Source organism: Coturnix japonica, unplaced genomic scaffold (genome assembly GCF_054131305.1).
Source record: "Coturnix japonica strain WE unplaced genomic scaffold, WE-NBRP24 Scf048, whole genome shotgun sequence".
Classification (NCBI taxonomy): domain Eukaryota; kingdom Metazoa; phylum Chordata; class Aves; order Galliformes; family Phasianidae; genus Coturnix; species Coturnix japonica.
In genome coordinates this window covers 1,875,287-1,892,101 of record NW_028188951.1, presented here as the reverse complement: position 1 = coordinate 1,892,101, position 16,815 = coordinate 1,875,287, and the positions used below count along the sequence as shown (strand labels likewise).

The following is a 16,815-nucleotide window of genomic DNA, read 5'->3' as shown; positions in this document are numbered from 1 at the left end:
CGTGGAACACACTTCTCATAGCCTTGCTGTATGCACCTACGTACTGAACTCTTTAGCATCTTTATAGTCTATGGAACGGCACAGCTTCTCCAGAAGAGCAGTTCATGGAACAGCCTAGTTTGGGTATTTTGGATTATTCTGCAGAAAAGCTGCTTGTTTCACTGAGCAGTCTTTGAACCAACAGCCATCAATTCAACAGGTCAGTATGGATCCTTCACTCCACAGTTTAAGTAACAGAAGCAAACTTTGTAAAATGACACCAACTTGAAACAGCCTTATTTGGAGCTTTTTCTGATGTAAAACACTTGAATTTATTATCCTAGTGAAACTTCTGTTTCTTTATAGTTATTCACTCTCAAACAGTGCTTTCTGTCCTACAATGAACATGCACAGATGAATCCAGCACTACAAGATGGCACCATGGGAAGAATGTTCTTGCAGAAGATCAGCCAACTTCTTTCATGGCAACTTAGAAAGCAGCAGTTGTTTAGGGCTAAATATACCACTGTGTAATTCAGCATAGATTTGGTCTTCATAGTGAGCCATCAGAGGCCATGTGTTCCAAACCTCTTCCCAAATCTAAGTTTGTCAAAATTCTAGCCTATATTTAGATTCTTAGGAACGTTATCCAACTTTCTGATGGCACTGAGTGTTCTGCACAAACCTAGAGAACCTGAACTTCAGATTTAGGCTTTAAAAATCTTGGCAAAGACTTTTACAGTAACTTTTTCTTTCTGAAAGAGTCCCACGATGTAAACTTTGTGGAGTTTAGTTTATGGATTTGGGGTGAAAGCTTAAACAAATGTTAAGACATCTTCTAGCCATCCCAAAACTGCAGTCGGCTTAGTTACATGCTAAAACCAGGTGAAATAGGCTCTATTTCTTCATGTTTTCTTCTCTATCTCAATTTGATACACTCTTAAAAGGTACTTTCGCTCTTTTCTATGTTGTAAGACTGCAGGGATTAAGCTGGACATTCCAAAGTTTAACTGTTACTGGGAAAATATGACAGGCTCCATGTGCAGCTTGGAGGATCCTAAAAGAAACGTTTAATTTGGGGAACTGAAATCAATGAAGAATGAAGTTAGCGTGGTAGAAATGGGTTTTGTATGCAAGAAGAGACAGGAACTTCTAACAGGAACTCTTACACTTAGAAAATGTAGTCGAGATGAAGCATTGGGTTTGTGTAACGGCCTTACCTGCCACTGCCAATTGAAGGAAATGCAATTGATTTCAGCTTCTTTTCATCAGCCAGAGCCAAGCAGTTCTTCACTGTCTTTTCCAGCAGCTCCTCACATTTGTCTGAGCCCCAGCCTGGGCTGTTACAGTGGATCACAAACTTTGCAGGCAATCCATGGCCAGCACTGACAACAGCTAGTAAGGGACGAAAGTGAAACATAACTCTCTCGTTAGCATTAAAAGAATGCATCTGTGATTAAAACAGCAAACAATCGACAGACATTCCTTTATCCCCCCTGAATGTTTTAGATTAGAAATCACACAGGTTTAAAATATAACAACATGATTACAGAGACTTTCCCATTTCCAGCTGTACTTTGCCACAGTAATTTATCAATCATAACTATAATAGAGCTTATTTTGGAGAGCAAGAATTCATGACTGACATCAAAGGCAACACATTTATACTGGGGATTGTGGAAATTTGTGTAATGTCTGAGAAAAAGGCAGTAATCTCATAGAATGTAAATCTGTTCTAGGGATGATCTTGCTTTGGTTCAGAGTTTAAAGCAGAGCTACAGTAAGTACTAGGATGCTGCCCTGCTGGAGTTATGACTTGTGTGACCTTCAGCTATTCTTGCTATACATTTTATTTTTCAGCTAACCTCTGCTAACAATGAAACCCAAATTGGATCAGTTTGGAGCTTTCAGAGTTCCACAAACTGGTAAGGAAGGCTGGAAAAGAGGTAAATCAAAGCTTTTCTTTACAGCTTTGTTTCTGAGTAATTGTAAAGAAGACATTTTGTGCCATTTCATAACTTTGGGCCCAGCTCTATTTGAGCTTTTTAATGAATGGGTCATCAGAGATTGCTTACACAATGCCACTTCTGAGTGACTTTTTTCATGTTTTTGACAGACTGCCAGACAGGATGCAATAACAGCTCTACAAAGTTTGATTCACACTGTTTATACCTCAACAGGTGAGGCCTTGTATGTATAGGGATCTTTTACCACACCAATTGCATGCCATCCCCTGGGTGCTGTCAGGGACACAGAAGGATTCCCAAGGAAAAGCAGAGAGAAAGAGAAAGCACACTTTCACAGAATTGTAGGGCATTGGAAGGGACCTCTAGAGATCATCGAATCCAACCCCCCTGCCAAAGCAGGCTCCCTACACCACATCATACAGGTAGGTGTCCAGGCGGGTCTTAAATATCTCCAGAAAAGGAGACTCCACCACCTCCCTGGGCAGCCTGTTCCAGTGCTCCATCACCCTCACTGTAAAGAAGTTCTTCCGCACATTCATGCGGAACTTCCTATGCTGTAGTTTCATCCCATTACCCCTAGTCCTATCCCCACGCACTACTGAAAAGAGACCAGACTCACCACTATGGCTCCCACACCTCAGGTTATTTATAAACCTGGATCAAGTCCCCTCTGAGCCTTCTTTTTTCAAGGCTAAACAGACCCAGTTCCCAAATCTCTCCTCATAGGGGAGATGCTCCAGGCCCTTCACCATCTTAGTGTCCCTCCATTTGTCATGTGACGTTCTGACAGGTTCATCAGGATATGTTTTAAAGGACAATGGAAGCACAAGGGCTGATGCTGAGGATTTACAAATCCATAAAAGCACATCGAATAACTTCAACTCAAAGCAACTTTTCTTTGTCCTTGTAGGCAACTCAAATGTTGGGGGATCCAGACTACATCATAAATCCAAGAAAATACTCATAAAAGCAGCTGATGTTTCTCTAATCAAGTGTGAAATGCTGATAATTCCTTCACACTGAGAGAATAAAATACAGTATTGGTACACATCACCAATGTCAATATTTCTCAGACACGGGGTGTATTCTAGAGTAGTCATTAACTCATTAGGATTCTGTTGAAGATGGCTGTTAATTACCCAGAGCAGCTGTCCCTTACTTTAAATGCAAATGTTCTGACAGGGGAAGTAAATTTTGCTATAGAAACAAACAACAAGAACCACTGTCACATTCTGTGCTGGTTACAGGCCTGGTCCAGGAAAGGATCCTGGTTATTTTATTAAAGGAACACCCATATTATTGAGGAATCTGAAAACTGGGTATCCACTAATGGGGAAGTTGATTTGTGTCCAGTCTCTTCTGGCAGCCAGGTTCTCTGGGGTAGCACGTAGATGCCCATGGGGTGATGCTAACCTGATCTGAGGGGTGCATTGACGTCTGAGATAAACATGCAACTTATTTGTGAGCACCGTTTATGTGGCTCAGTGGTGAGTTGGTAAGGAATAGTGTAGATAAAGGAGATTCTAAATATTTTTGCAAAGTAAAGATTCCAAGAAAAAATGAGTAACGTTTTTAAAAAGCAGGGAAGAAATCTGTATGAAGCACCAGAAGTAAACAGTCACAATTCCTTCTGTTGTAAGCTGAAGTCTTTCATCTCTCCCTCAGCTTTAGTCAAAATTGGTTTACAAAACTGCATGTACTGTATTTATTTTTATAGCATAAACACAGATGGCAGAACCAGCATTCTATATGAACCAGTGTGTATCAGCAATATCACAGATGGTGTCAAATTGCCATTACCAAATGTTAGTACTCTGATGGTAGATTTTTCTCAAATATTGCATAAAATTTGATAACTAGACATCAAAAAATCATACGCTTCTACAGTGATGATTTTGGCACTGATGAAATGAAGTACTTAAGCAGGTGCTTGGCTTTAAGCAAGTGCTTAAGTTCAGTGAAAGTCAGTGGCATCTTGGCAAAGCAGACATTTAATGCAGTTGAATTCAACTGCTCTGAGTAGTAAGTATCCAATTAATTGCTTTTATGATCTGTACCCTCAACAATCAACATCCCTTGTGCATGTGTGTATCTGTGGACAGCCTGCTCTTACCTGTGATATTGCATCACTATGCCATTTCCTGGTTACTTTGGTAATGGCTACTTAAGATGCAATGTGTATATTATAACTCTGGAGAGCACAGATAACATATAGGTAACATATAAAACCAGCAGTGATGCTTGGGAACAGCAGGAACGCAGGCAGTGTGATGGATGAATCTCACCTCCAGCTATGTCCAAGGGTCCGTTCTTTTTCCGAAGCTCAATGACAGCTTCCACAAACTCCTTGCCGCCTTTCTTTTCCAAAGTGCTTCCTGAACAGAGAATTGTTATTTTATTCCTCTCATCCTGGGTTCCCACAGCAGACAAGACTTATCATTATTTGCAATTACATTGTTCTAATTATTTCTGCCCGAACATTTTTTTGGGGGGACTGCAAAGTAAGATCTAAACCTTTTGGGACTTCAGAGTTAGCTACTCATTAAAAACAACAATGACAACAGAAAGAAAAAGAAACAAAACGATAACCCTAAGAACCCAAAAACCTTCCGTCTGTATCCCTTGCTAACATCCTCCAACTGATTTTTAAGTCAAAACATCTGTTGTGACATCCCTATCTCCTTCCTTATCACAAGCATCCGTCAATGTGAAATGATGCAGAAGGATGTGCTAGCTCAAAAGTGATTGGAGTTCTGTCACTCCTTCCCTTAAGATTCATTTCCCCTCTCTCTCTTTATAAATGTTTTTAAAGAGCCATTTGCCACAATAAGAATTTGAAACTCACCTGATCTTGGTCCCTGACCCCAACAGGTGGCACCAGGAATGAAACAGTCTCGTGAGTGCAGCGGGCTGCTTTACTTGGTAACTGCCCAGCTTGTTGAGCCACCTTTAACCAAGAGGAAGAGCCTCAGAAATAAGGAGAATCTCTAAGGAACATATTCCTCCAATGAACTTCTCTGACTACAGCTAAGGAGCTGGACAAAGTCATTTTGGGAGGAGAAGAGCTGTGCAGTGTTTCAAGGCAACCAAAAGGTATGCTTTTACCAAAGGCAGTCCATTGCTAAATGGTTTAGATCTTATTTTGCAGCTCTAGTTTTAGGTATTAATATACATATATAAGAATAAACAGCCCAAGAAAGCATTTTCCTAACTACATAAGCATCCCAAATAATTCTCTGCTGTGCACATTAATGATTAAGGCAGGTAAGTAAAAAGCAGTGGTATCATAAAGGCTCTGATTTCAGATATTACTTCCAAAACTGATTTCCAAAAATTCAGAACTAGGATCCCTAATGATTTAGGCTTTATTTAGTGAAGCCCCTCACTGTCACTGATGGAGAAAGGAAAAAAAAAACAAACCCATTTTCTGATGGAAGTGCACATACTGTATGCTCCGTGAAGCAGAGCCCCTCCTCCAAGGTTCAGTTAATAAATAAGAGTTATAGTTCTGAGAACTTAGAGCACTGCCAGATGCTTTCGTTTTGACCCCGTTGCTAAATTTCTTCCACAGGACCATTAGAAGTTTCTTGAAAACAAGGCAGCATTTGTTTGCTCCTTCAGAAACTGACCCTGCCTCTATTTTGCTGTTGGTTTATTGCTGTTGGGGTACAAAAGCTGAGGATAATTTTAAAATATACATCTTGTAGTTTGCTTTTTCATAACTAATTCAGAATTGCAAGATCAGACGGTAAGTCAGAGTGTAATTTGCTCCTTGGACTCAATTAAGTTTTATTTTTATGTCAATACTTTAGTCTAAGCTTCTTCAGACAAACTCCACACTAAGATTGTTATGAAATTCAGTTAGCTGTGCAGCTGAGTACAAGGCACCATCTAGCAAATCTCTTAGACAAGGCAGTAGCGGCTCATGTATAGCAGCAATGTGTCCTGGGAGAGCAGGCTCTGAAGAGAGGGATGCCCAGGACTGGTGGCTCAGAGCAGCACTACCTTCACAGCAGCTGTGGCTAAACATGTTTACCTGCTGTGGCTGACATAAGGGAATCTGTAAAATCACTCTGACAGGGAAGGGATAGGAAGGGAAAGAAACAGTTTTCCATTCTAGTTATATTCCTGTTCTATGTATTTCCGTATCCCTCCTGCTCAGATCTGTGTATGCATTCCAGTTATATTCCCCTTGAGTCCATGAACTCAGATCAGCCCTTAAACCCGCGACATTCATAATCCTTAGATTTTCTTATTTCAAGGGGAAACATAATTAAGCCTTGAACAGAACCTAGAAACAGAAAAGCTCTATTAACTGGGTCATCTCTTCGCCATTGCAAAGCTGTCGTACATTTAATGGAATTTAGCTTAGTTTTCCCTAATTCAATCTAAAAGGATCAACTTATTCCCTTCTAGTGGGAATTAATTTATAATTAAAAGCAATGAACAACCCTGTCAACTCATTTCACTGAGCTCTTGCAGATATGGTTGAAAGAAGAACATATGTGATATCAGTGATGTTTTCTGCTCTTCTTAGTTATGTTCTTCCGATTAATAGTGAGGATTTATATTGAAATTCCTTCATTTATGTTGAAATTACATTTCAGAACTACATTGCCAACTGGAAAGGAGGCACTGCCTTTAATCATTTCCCACCATATTAGCAAGTTTCTTGATGGAAGTCTCGCTTCACAGCTTCAAGGTTAGTAGCTTATTTGCTCACAGGCATAAATGTGTGTCACTCCCATGAGAATGAGGTCATTATCTCATGCTTTTGAAGCAGGCATTGGTACCAGTGTTGAAAACAGCGTTAGCGGAAATTTAGGCTCTAAAATTCTCAGAGTAAGCCCCCAGTACACTTACATTGTTAGGGAAAAATAACAACAACAACGAAAAAAAATAATTAAAAATAAATTTAGATGGGTATAAAAGTTAATCACTGGAAGCTAGGCATTTGTGCACTTCTATTCTTTCTTACAGCAGTCAGAGGCAGCAGGAACCTACGCTAAGGTATGAGCAGTGCAGCTCTGAGGGATAATTGTCTTTGTTGAGCAGCTTCTTGAGCATTTCTCTGCCAAAGGGCATCAGAGAAGCACCTTGTCTAAAGGAGCCCGACAGGCTTTAGAAGCGTATTCTTCAGATAAAGGGAGTTATGACACTTTTCATGTCTCTGCATAACGTTTAACCAGCCAAGTCGCAGCTGTTCCCACTCTAACAGGCCATAAAGGGCTACGTTCCTCTGTGCCTTACTCAGAACGGAGCTCCTTGGGAAACAGCGGGTGTTGCAAGGCTTGCTGACCTGCAACAGGACAAGGGCCCTCAATGAAGGAGACCCTTCATGCAGTGACAATGAGGCCAACAGGAAATGTAAGAGGCTGGGATCATGCAGTTGATTGATTTAAGTATGGTGTCATCGCTCTAATCAGCAACTTCCATATTCAGCCCAATTCTGACTTTGCCTTCTCAAATTACTAAGGCAGATCAAACAAAGTGTGGCTACCTGTTTGTAACATCCTTCAAAATATTAAAGGTATAACCAAGATAGGAGTTACTCAGGGCAAAGCAGAGATAACAACTGAAGATGTCTATGATATATGTAATACCTTAACTCATCAGTGTAGCTTAGATGACTAACAATATAAAAAATGTGTCTTTTCTACCCACGTGCCAGTGACACAAGCAACCACTGAGCAGGGCTATGAGCTAATTGGTCCATGAGTTGAAACATGAAAAAACAAATCCATCTTAAGAGTGCTCGGAAAATAAAGTGGGCTCGATCCAGCGTGTCAGATGTGAACATCTGAAACTTGGCATGGAGAGAGTGTACTGGAACTGGCCAGAAATCTAAAGATCAAGGCACAAACTGTAGTCCACGTCATACAATGTTCATTTTCCTTGGTCGCATGCCTGCACTGTACATACACTGTTCTTGCACTTCAAATTTTGGCGGTGCGTTCTATCATTACTTTTGAAGGCCTGATTTGGTGATTAAAAGTCAGAAACACCTACTGAGTTTGCAACAACTCATTTCTTTTTGTTATCAGTCAGGACTGCTGGAAGTGAGAAATAAATGCAAATCTGCATAGCTATGACAAGCTTGTGGCTGCTGATTGACCATGCACACACATACAAACTCCGCAGCACTGAACTTTCCATTACCTACTTCACCACCGGTGTAGATGTCAGAGTTTGTCGGGTGAACGACAGCATCACTGTCGATCGTGGCAATGTCAGCCTGTACAACTTGCAACTACAACAGGTAAACAGATGTATATCAACCACGTTGGACAGAGACCCAGCACAGGCTCTACATTTACACATGTACCAACGTCCATTATTTTCCTACCTTCACATCTCCAAACCTTGCGCCAAAGGAGTAATGCTGAGTGGTGTGTGCAGGTGTGTGTAGAGAAAGGGGTGTAGGGAACAGGAGGAGGAATATTGAGTACGACATGATCAAATAAATGTTAAAATGACAAGTCAGAGCAATCATACGAGATCATTTCCAAAGATTTAAGATTGGCTAATACCCCATTTCACTTGGCAGCATCCTAGAACAACTAATTCCCCACAGAGCATGACACTAAAACATGGAATCTGTTTAAAAAAAGAAATTCATGATTGTCAAGCCAAACAAAATAACTAGTTTCTCCATTTTGTCAGCATCAATAAGCTGACAGGAACTTCTCTTCATACGCAGAGCAATTCATTACTTGGTTTCTAAAAAGGACAGTTTCCTTCATATGGAGGAAGCAACATATGGCGGGATCTTACTGAATTTGATTTAAAACATGGAAATGATTGAGTCTGTGTTTTAAAGGTAAAGTGTATTTTCTAATTGTGCGTCATAAAGGATGAGACAGGTGTGAAAACATAAACGTATCTTAGAAAGACTGATCCAAAATTACCCTTCTTGAATCTTTTTCTTGTTAAATTACACACAGGAAATGCAGTAGCAGAATTATGGGTTGCATTCCATTAAGGAAGCTTTAAAAAAACAACAGCAGGTGTAATCAAATAACAGTGGAAGGCAGTACATAGCATGTGGAAAGTCAGTTTTTCTTTTATGGTTGGTGAAGAACAGACAGTTGATGGATCTGGGACAGGAGGAGGTTTAAAAGTGATACAACATCAATGATAGTATCTGCAAGTTCAGCATTGGTGTACTATCAGTTTTTGTTTTCAGCTGAACATGGTTGTGATAGGGAGTAACTTAAACAGAACTGAAAGAAATAATTGGACTGAATCACACATGAAATCAAGATGCAGAAAATTTGGGTATAGTCATTTAATCATTTCCCTTTTAAAAGGGTTATGCCTACTCTGAATAGCAGAAATAACATCAGAGATTGCAGTCTGAATGGAGAAACTGCTTATTTTGAAAACAACCTGACAAAAAAAAGTATTTTAGTCCTCAAAGAAGCCACGTAAAAACCCCCCAGAATATCTAACAGTCACATATGATCATTATGGAAAAGAATTTAAATGGTGTTTTAAATTGAATTCAACTCAAATACTTGCAGTGGTTGCATGATTTCAAATTTGGTAGAAATGTCTTTTGGATTTGGATCTTCAACAAGAGAGAACTTTAGAATTTTGGCTCTTATTTAATGAATGAAGCCCTAGAGAGTAAATTCTGGGTTCCATAATTTCCATGTGACCATTAGTTGTGTCAACCCATGCCCCATTTACCTAGGTCATCTTTAAGGTCAATGTCAGCATTGGTAGGATTGATAATGGCCTCCACCTCGAAGCCGGCTAAATTACTGATTTCACTGTGAATAAGGTTCAGCTGAAAAGAAAAGCATGAGGTGGGAAATAACAGGACAGCTGGGAAATCACAGAGAAGCTGCAGAAAAGTGAGCTTTGCAACACAGATGGAGATAGCATCACTGCAAACAAATATGCAAAATAAATGGCAAGTCATAAAGGAGGGCTGTTATCAAAAAAAAAATAAATAAAAATTAAACAACTGAAAACATCAAACCCAAGACTCAAACACTGTTGACGCTGGGAGGAAATAAATGTACCTACCAAAAAGGCCCTATATCTTGGCTTTCAGCTGAGTTCTATTTGAGGTTCTTATTTCAGCATTATAAAAAAGGTATTTGTCTCTTCTTGGAGACACCTTAACATTCCTTACGCACCCACTGGGGGATGTGCCATGGCTGTTCAGCACTGAAAGATACAGCTGCTCCTTACTGGAGCCAGTGAATCTGAGTGCATCTTTAGAAAAGCAGGTGCTTGTTTTAAAGAGAACTTCACCAAGGGAAGGCTGTATTTCCTTCCTAGTGCCACCATCTCCTGAATTGCAGTCATTCGGTTTTCACACACACAGTTCTGCTGGCATTGTGGCTGATTGGTCCAGTACTGTAAGCGGGCACTGCTGGGGGCTTATTGCTTCTACTGATATATGAAATAGGACAACTACATCATAACTTATGCTTGTATTTACAACATGCAGAGTGATTGTTTCACCAGCTAACTGGGGCACGTGGAAAGCAATTACAAAAGAGAAAGTTCTTATTCATTTCTGTGAGTCTTCAAGCCAACCAAAATTAAGTGAGGCTTTCCTTCTAACCCAAACCAACGTATTCAACATACAAAATATAAGATATACATTCAAACATGCCAATTAATGTCTCCTCCACACATATGTGATTTTATTAATAGGGAACATGAATCAGTTCACAAAACCAATACAAGTGAATGGGTCATTTAAGGAGGCCAACATTCATCCATTTAAGTTGTCTGAAAAAAATGCTTCCATTTCATTCATGTGATGACATGAATCAACTTTCTTTCTCTTTTTAGAAGTCGTCAATTTCATCTCATCTGCATACGTACCCTGAGTAAACTACACTCCCTCAAAATAGGGTGACTGGCTAAAAATGAGAGTAATTCAGCCCTGCTTTAAGTACGGGTCTGTCTGGGAGTTTGTAATAAAAATTGAAGCAAGCTCGCTTTCCAAATAGCTCAGAGTCCTGTAATACTTCACACCTGGTGAGTTATTCATAGTGGAGTTTGAGTCTTGAGTTTGACTACAAGCAACTGCTGTTTAGAAAAAAAAGTGGGGAGGAGGGGGGAAGTCAAATAAAACCAAACCAAAATATTAAATCAACTATGAATTTAGAAATAATAATAATAATAATAATAAAAATATATCCAAAACCAAAATACATGCAGACACCAAAAGACTGTTTTGTGGAGATATTCGTATGTTCCTAAGCACATTTCATTCATTTTAGAGGTGAATCTTTTTGATCCCTAATCGAGCTCTACAGATTTTTGCCCCCAGGTTTATCGGCTGAGTAGTGTGTTGGTTTCAGACCTTAAATTATCTCTGCACCTACTTACAGAAGGGATTTACATTGCAACCAGCTGCTGATTAAAGTTTCAACTTAACAGGAACAATGAAATGCTTAAAAAGTTGCCCATTACTGATGACCTGTGTTGGCAGCTACATATCATAGTTATTAAATTCTGCACGTGCCATTCAATGCAGTGTTAGCTGACTGCCAAACAGGACAGCACAAACCAAAGTTTTCCCATAGAACTATTGCTCAATTTTACTTCTCAATAGCATGAAGCATTTATTTTAGACAGAAGAAATGAACCTCTAAAGGGCCACACTTAAAAAAAACCTAGTACAGCTTGGATATCCATGTGCAACCTTTAAATTATTGGAAGTTTCATACAGGATGAGTTTCATAGTGCACAGTGAAGATGTATTTTGCAGGCCAACATGCTGCTATTTTTCTGAAAGCCCAAACTCTAACGCTCAGGCTTGAGGTCTGACGGTTTGCACTGTAGCTCACTTTCCCACTAAGAATACACAGAATAGAAATACAAGGCTAATTAAACAGCTGTGACCAATAGGAATATTCTTACTTTCAAACTGAGCAGCTCAAAATGTTTTAACACACTGAGCTTTTCTGCCATCCATTCCATAAATGGGGAAAGCAACAGAGAGAGAAGAGGTGGATTCACCATATCTCTTAACTGGCCAAATCCAGAAGCCAGGAGTCCAATATCCCAGGCCTTGACCTGGACCACCTGGTATCCTGACCCCAGAGAGGCCGGCAGCTTTTCCCTCCCTCAAAATGCTCTTTATAAGTGAGGTTATGTTGAATGGAAGAAAGGTCATCTTGCAACCAGGCAGTCACCTTTTGTCCTCACACACTCCCAAAATAAGCACCGTGCAGGGAGAGCCTAAGGAATCGAACCACAGCACTGTTATCTACAACAGCTATTGAGGTAAATTCTGCTGTCACTATGTTTATGAATATCACAAGGCACTATTTTAAGGCATCTTAAAGTCAGTATTATCTTTTTAAACATCGGTTGTGTAAAGAAGTGGCAACAAAGAAGCATTTCATTGATTCAAATCGCTACATGTTGTTTCTAAATTTCCAAAGTAAAAAAAAAACGATTATCTGAGATTTCCACCTCACAAATAATTATAAACCCTCAGCACTGTCAGTGGGAGCCCAGGCTGCCAGACCTGCACGGCAGCAGATGCTCTGGCCCAGCCCAAGTTTAGGAGATGGGGAGCACTGAAGTCCCACTGATTCCATAGCTGAATATTTCATCTTTGGCTTTTTTTTTTTCCCATCACAGGAAAATAAAAAATATTTTGATCATATGGAAAATGCACCTTTGGAAAATAATTTTCTGAATTATTGTGTTGTACAGTATTCTGTAGGATACTTTAACATATTTCTAGGAATACACCAGCATAATAGGGATATCTTTTGGTTTGTATGCTATATAAAACATCTTTGATGAGCACAGGGCAAAGATTCTGTATTCTTGGCTCTCTCTTTTTCATTCTTCACATGACTGCTTGAATGATCTCAGGATGGTCTAAATGTGCTATTTTGGGGGCACACCAGAGCATACAAGAACTTCATTTTCCACTGACACATAATAAGATACTGAACATTCATGCGCTTGGTAGGAGTGTCAATGGTAAAAAATGCAGTGCTAACAGATGAAGAACCGGTGTGAGGATGGATACAAAGCACCAGTGATCTGGGGCTGCACTCACAAGAGTACAAGAAAGCCAGAAAGCCCATTTCCTATACAAGGTACTGCTGGAAAGCTCCAGAACAGACAGAGGCTTTGCTCATCACTGCTTAAAGCAGTTCTGGAGTTCATGACTCTCTTTCTCTGAGCCCAATCACAAAGCTCCATTGACCTGCAGTGTCAGTCTTGTTAGAACACGACATTACTTCCTATTACAGATTATAGTAACTACAAGGAGCTCAGAGTCAGACCCCAAAGCCTTACATTCTTAGCTTTCTTCAGACAGTAACTTAGTAAGTTTTGGGTTCTAGTTCAATCACCTGCATGTCTTTAAAATTACATTCTAAGCCACCCTCCCAGAGGTAGTCAAAGAACAAAAAACCTAACCAAAAAAGCCCTACTGAACTCATAATCTGGCTCTAAGTGTACAATTAACAGTGGAAAGCAAGAAGTCTTACAAGAAATAATTCTATGCACGTTAAAATTAGCGAACAAAACATGGAAGGATAAATGGAGAACATCCTCAATATGAAATAAAAACGGGTCAGAGGATACATCCCACAATGGACAATAATGGTTCATCTTTTATGACTTACAACACAATGATCTGATTACTGAATGATAGAAGAAAGATGCAGTTTTACTTAATAAAATTTAGTGTTGCAAACTAAAGGCAGGTTTCAAAACAAAAAACCAAATTGACTTATTCAACTGTCTCTTCAAATGAATTGCCTTTTTAAACAGATGTCTTTGTATCAAACCGCCCCATGTCCCGAAGCATATTCACAGGGAATAAAAAGAGCATGGACTCGGAGCTTTTCATAAAAGCATCATTTGTTATTACCCAGCATTAACTTCTGTGACAAACAGAAAAGAATAGAACAGATCATGAGACAACTGTTATCCACAAAGGCCTAAAAGAGGTTTTGAGAAAAAACTGTACATCCTCCACATCAGCAATGAGGTGGGATGCCCTTCAGAAAAGCCATTTTGTTCTTAGAACAGTTTTGTCCTTGGCAAAGGCTTAGCTGCACTGATTATACTGTCTGAGGGTAAGGCATGGTAGATTACAAGCACACAGGCTTTCCTTCTATTGGAATAGTTAACCATATGCATCTATGAAGACTCATTTATGTATTTTTAAGATGTTCTACAAGTTGTGTCAGAGAATTTCTGTGTTCATAAACTAATATTATGCACCTCCACAGGTGCAGTGGAGAAATGTCAATTGTACCTGGATATTCTGGGGGAGGGAGGAGGCTGGTGGGAGGGGCTGTTCCCTAAGCAGCACAGAAAAACTAGTATTCACTTATAAAAATACACAAGCATACCTTCTGGCCAAGGAACAGACTTTTTGTGGACAGGACTGTGAAGCCATCTGCAGGAGTTCCCTCTGTTGTGCTGTCAGCACTGGCTGATTTGCTTACTTCTCCCTGCTTCTTCTTCCAAAAACAGAGTTAATTAGTTCACTCGAGACATAGGGTACAACAGTGTTTAATAACACTAAGATATACAACATACATAAAGGCAAATATAAACACTGGCATTTGGATTTTATCCTTAAGTCTACAGCAGCTGATTAAAGCTGAAAGAATCATGAAAGAACCATAGCAAAAATGACCTCAACGTCTGCAATTCCTACCAGTAAAGAATAAGGCTGAACATCTTTATCACTTGTCCCTTTCCTTTAGCTCCCATAAAACTGCAGAGGGGCAGTTTCCTCAATCACCATCCCTTTCTTTCAATTATATGACTGAAGTTAAATGGTAAGTTTCAAATTGACTTACTGAATAAAAAAAGAGAATTAAGAACACTTTGAAAGGGATGCTTCATGGAGATGGTGAGTTGACTGCTGTGCTGCAGCTACCGACTCAGCTGGTACCAAGAATCATTTCATACTGTCAACTCAATTACAAATTGTGCGTTCATTTAAATCTTTGTTGCCTCAGCACTACATATGCCGAAGCTGAAAGTATACGTGAAACACTAGGCAGCCACCTTTCTCCTATCACTCCTTTTCAAAGTATATAAACTAAATCTGCAGCTGAACAACTAAGATGACCGATACAGGGGTGTATTTGTGCTTCTAGAAGCTGTTGCCATGCTTTTCTTTACAAAAACGTTCTGAAAATTAGATTGTCATGGGTCCCATTTCAGTTCCCCTAGAGTTTACTGTTAGCTGACTACCAATATAGCAAGGAGACAATACAACTTATTGTGTGGAAGAGAAACAGAAACCCGCAGCAGACTTCCTGCTTCTGTAATCAAGCAGGACAAACAATCCAGATCTAGGAGAATTATTAGTGCACAGCTATTAGAAGCACTGCACATAAAGTGTCAGCTGCTAGGTGTTCTAACAGGGAGAATTCAACCCAACAGTTCAAAAAAACAAAGTGAAATGTTGAGGATAGTGACCATGTAAGCAATGAGAGAGACATACAGGATGACAACAGAAGCTGTTTGACTCTGAAGGGAACATTTTCAAATGCACTGTCAATTTTAGGTAAAATGGGTGTACTTTTCTTCCTACTTCCATTCTCTGTAGATTTACAATGGTTATCATGCAGAAAAAAATGTCCTTGGTTACACATTGTTGCACACATTAGAAAGGTTCCTTACTCCTGCAAACTAAAACCATACATGGAAAAAAGGCAACTATGTGTTTTACTTGGCTTTCTAGCATAAGAAAATCACATTTTGAACCTCTTGTTCTTCCCATCAACTCCAACTTCCTTTTGAGTTAGTTTCATTGATCACTCAGAGTTAAAACACTAAGTCTAAACATGGAAGAATCTCATTTATAATATGCAAACAGGTGGACATTTGTGGGTCTTTAGCTGAGCCAAAGAAATCCTGTGTAGCCACAATACAATTTCTCTGATGCTGCAAAAGCCTGAGCTACCTGCTCTAGGAGAACTGAATCCTACTTCAGAAGGACTATTTCAGTCTGGCTGAATTTCAGCAAATGAACTAGAACAAGAGGAGTTTTATATTAACCTGGAACAAAGAGATTGATCCAGGTTATTATAACAAAATACAACATCTGAAAACACAACTGACACGTTAATGGCTGCTGACATTGTTACAAGGCAACTGACCTAGAGTACTGCTTCTCTTCAACATTTACAACTTTAGAGTATGCTCAAACAAAGTCCAACCAAGTTTACTCTAAGTCAATGCAAACACTTGTGCAGTCACACTAAAGCAATCCCTACAGTTGCTATGTGAGATCCTGTGCACAGTCTTCTGCCTCCTGGTGCCAACATCAGTGCTCACCCAACAACCTGGCAAAGAGTAAAGCACTCATCACTTCCCTGCCTGCCCTGCAGGCCTATGCCACTTCTTCCACCTACCACAAGGACTGGGCAGCACTCTTCCCTCAGCATTTGCATGTGCTTCTCCTGAGATCACCATCTTTAATCACACACTAAACCGTGTGGTGCTCCCTACAACATGTTTGGATTGAAAATAAATGGATGACTCTACCTTGGATTTCCGTGCTCCTTTCTTGCCGCCTGTTTTCTTTGATACAGTTTTTTTCTGTGTTGGAGACTTTGCCTTCTTTGCTGGAGGTGGAGTGATGATGGCTTCCAGTTTTCCTTTTGAGCCCCGCTTCTTTGCCAACAGCTCTGGGTGAATATTGGGCAACACTCCACCACTGGCTATGGTGACCCCTTTCAATAGCTAATAAGAAAAAGTTGCAGATGACAAACTCCAGCATTTACACACCAACAACAGAAAATGGCATTTACTGCAAACTTCATGCACTGTTTTGAGTTTTAACTGATCCTTGTATGTTTCTCAACATCTATCTTGAATAAGATGGCATGAAGCGTATGAA

General features: G+C 39.8%; 1 protein-coding gene and 1 long non-coding RNA gene across 22 annotated transcripts in view; one reads left to right on the top strand and one right to left on the bottom strand.

Annotated features, from left to right (window-relative positions):
* The window catches only part of MACROH2A1 (macroH2A.1 histone), a 53,449-nt gene that overhangs the window by 4,527 nt on the left and 32,107 nt on the right, over positions 1-16,815 (bottom strand). For 3 of the 21 annotated variants that reach the window (XM_085532124.1, XM_085532123.1, XM_015875818.2), the window contains exons 4-8: positions 16,461-16,658; positions 14,306-14,416; positions 9,639-9,738; positions 4,232-4,321; positions 1,200-1,374 (exon numbers count right to left, since the gene is read on the bottom strand). In XM_085532124.1, the coding sequence (XP_085388250.1) occupies positions 1,200-1,374; positions 4,232-4,321; positions 9,639-9,738; positions 14,306-14,416; positions 16,461-16,658 (674 nt within the window). Of the gene's footprint in view, positions 1-1,199; positions 1,375-4,231; positions 4,322-4,791; positions 4,894-8,105; positions 8,197-9,638; positions 9,739-14,305; positions 14,417-16,460; positions 16,659-16,815 lie in introns of all 21 variants that reach the window. The other 18 variants (XM_085532126.1, XM_085532125.1, XM_015875819.2 and 15 more) reach the window with 13 other exon arrangements.
* LOC107320186 (uncharacterized) lies at positions 1,784-2,999 on the top strand. Its single transcript, XR_001558159.3, has 3 exons — positions 1,784-1,904; positions 2,096-2,159; positions 2,857-2,999. It is a non-coding gene; the product is annotated as an uncharacterized LOC107320186 (long non-coding RNA).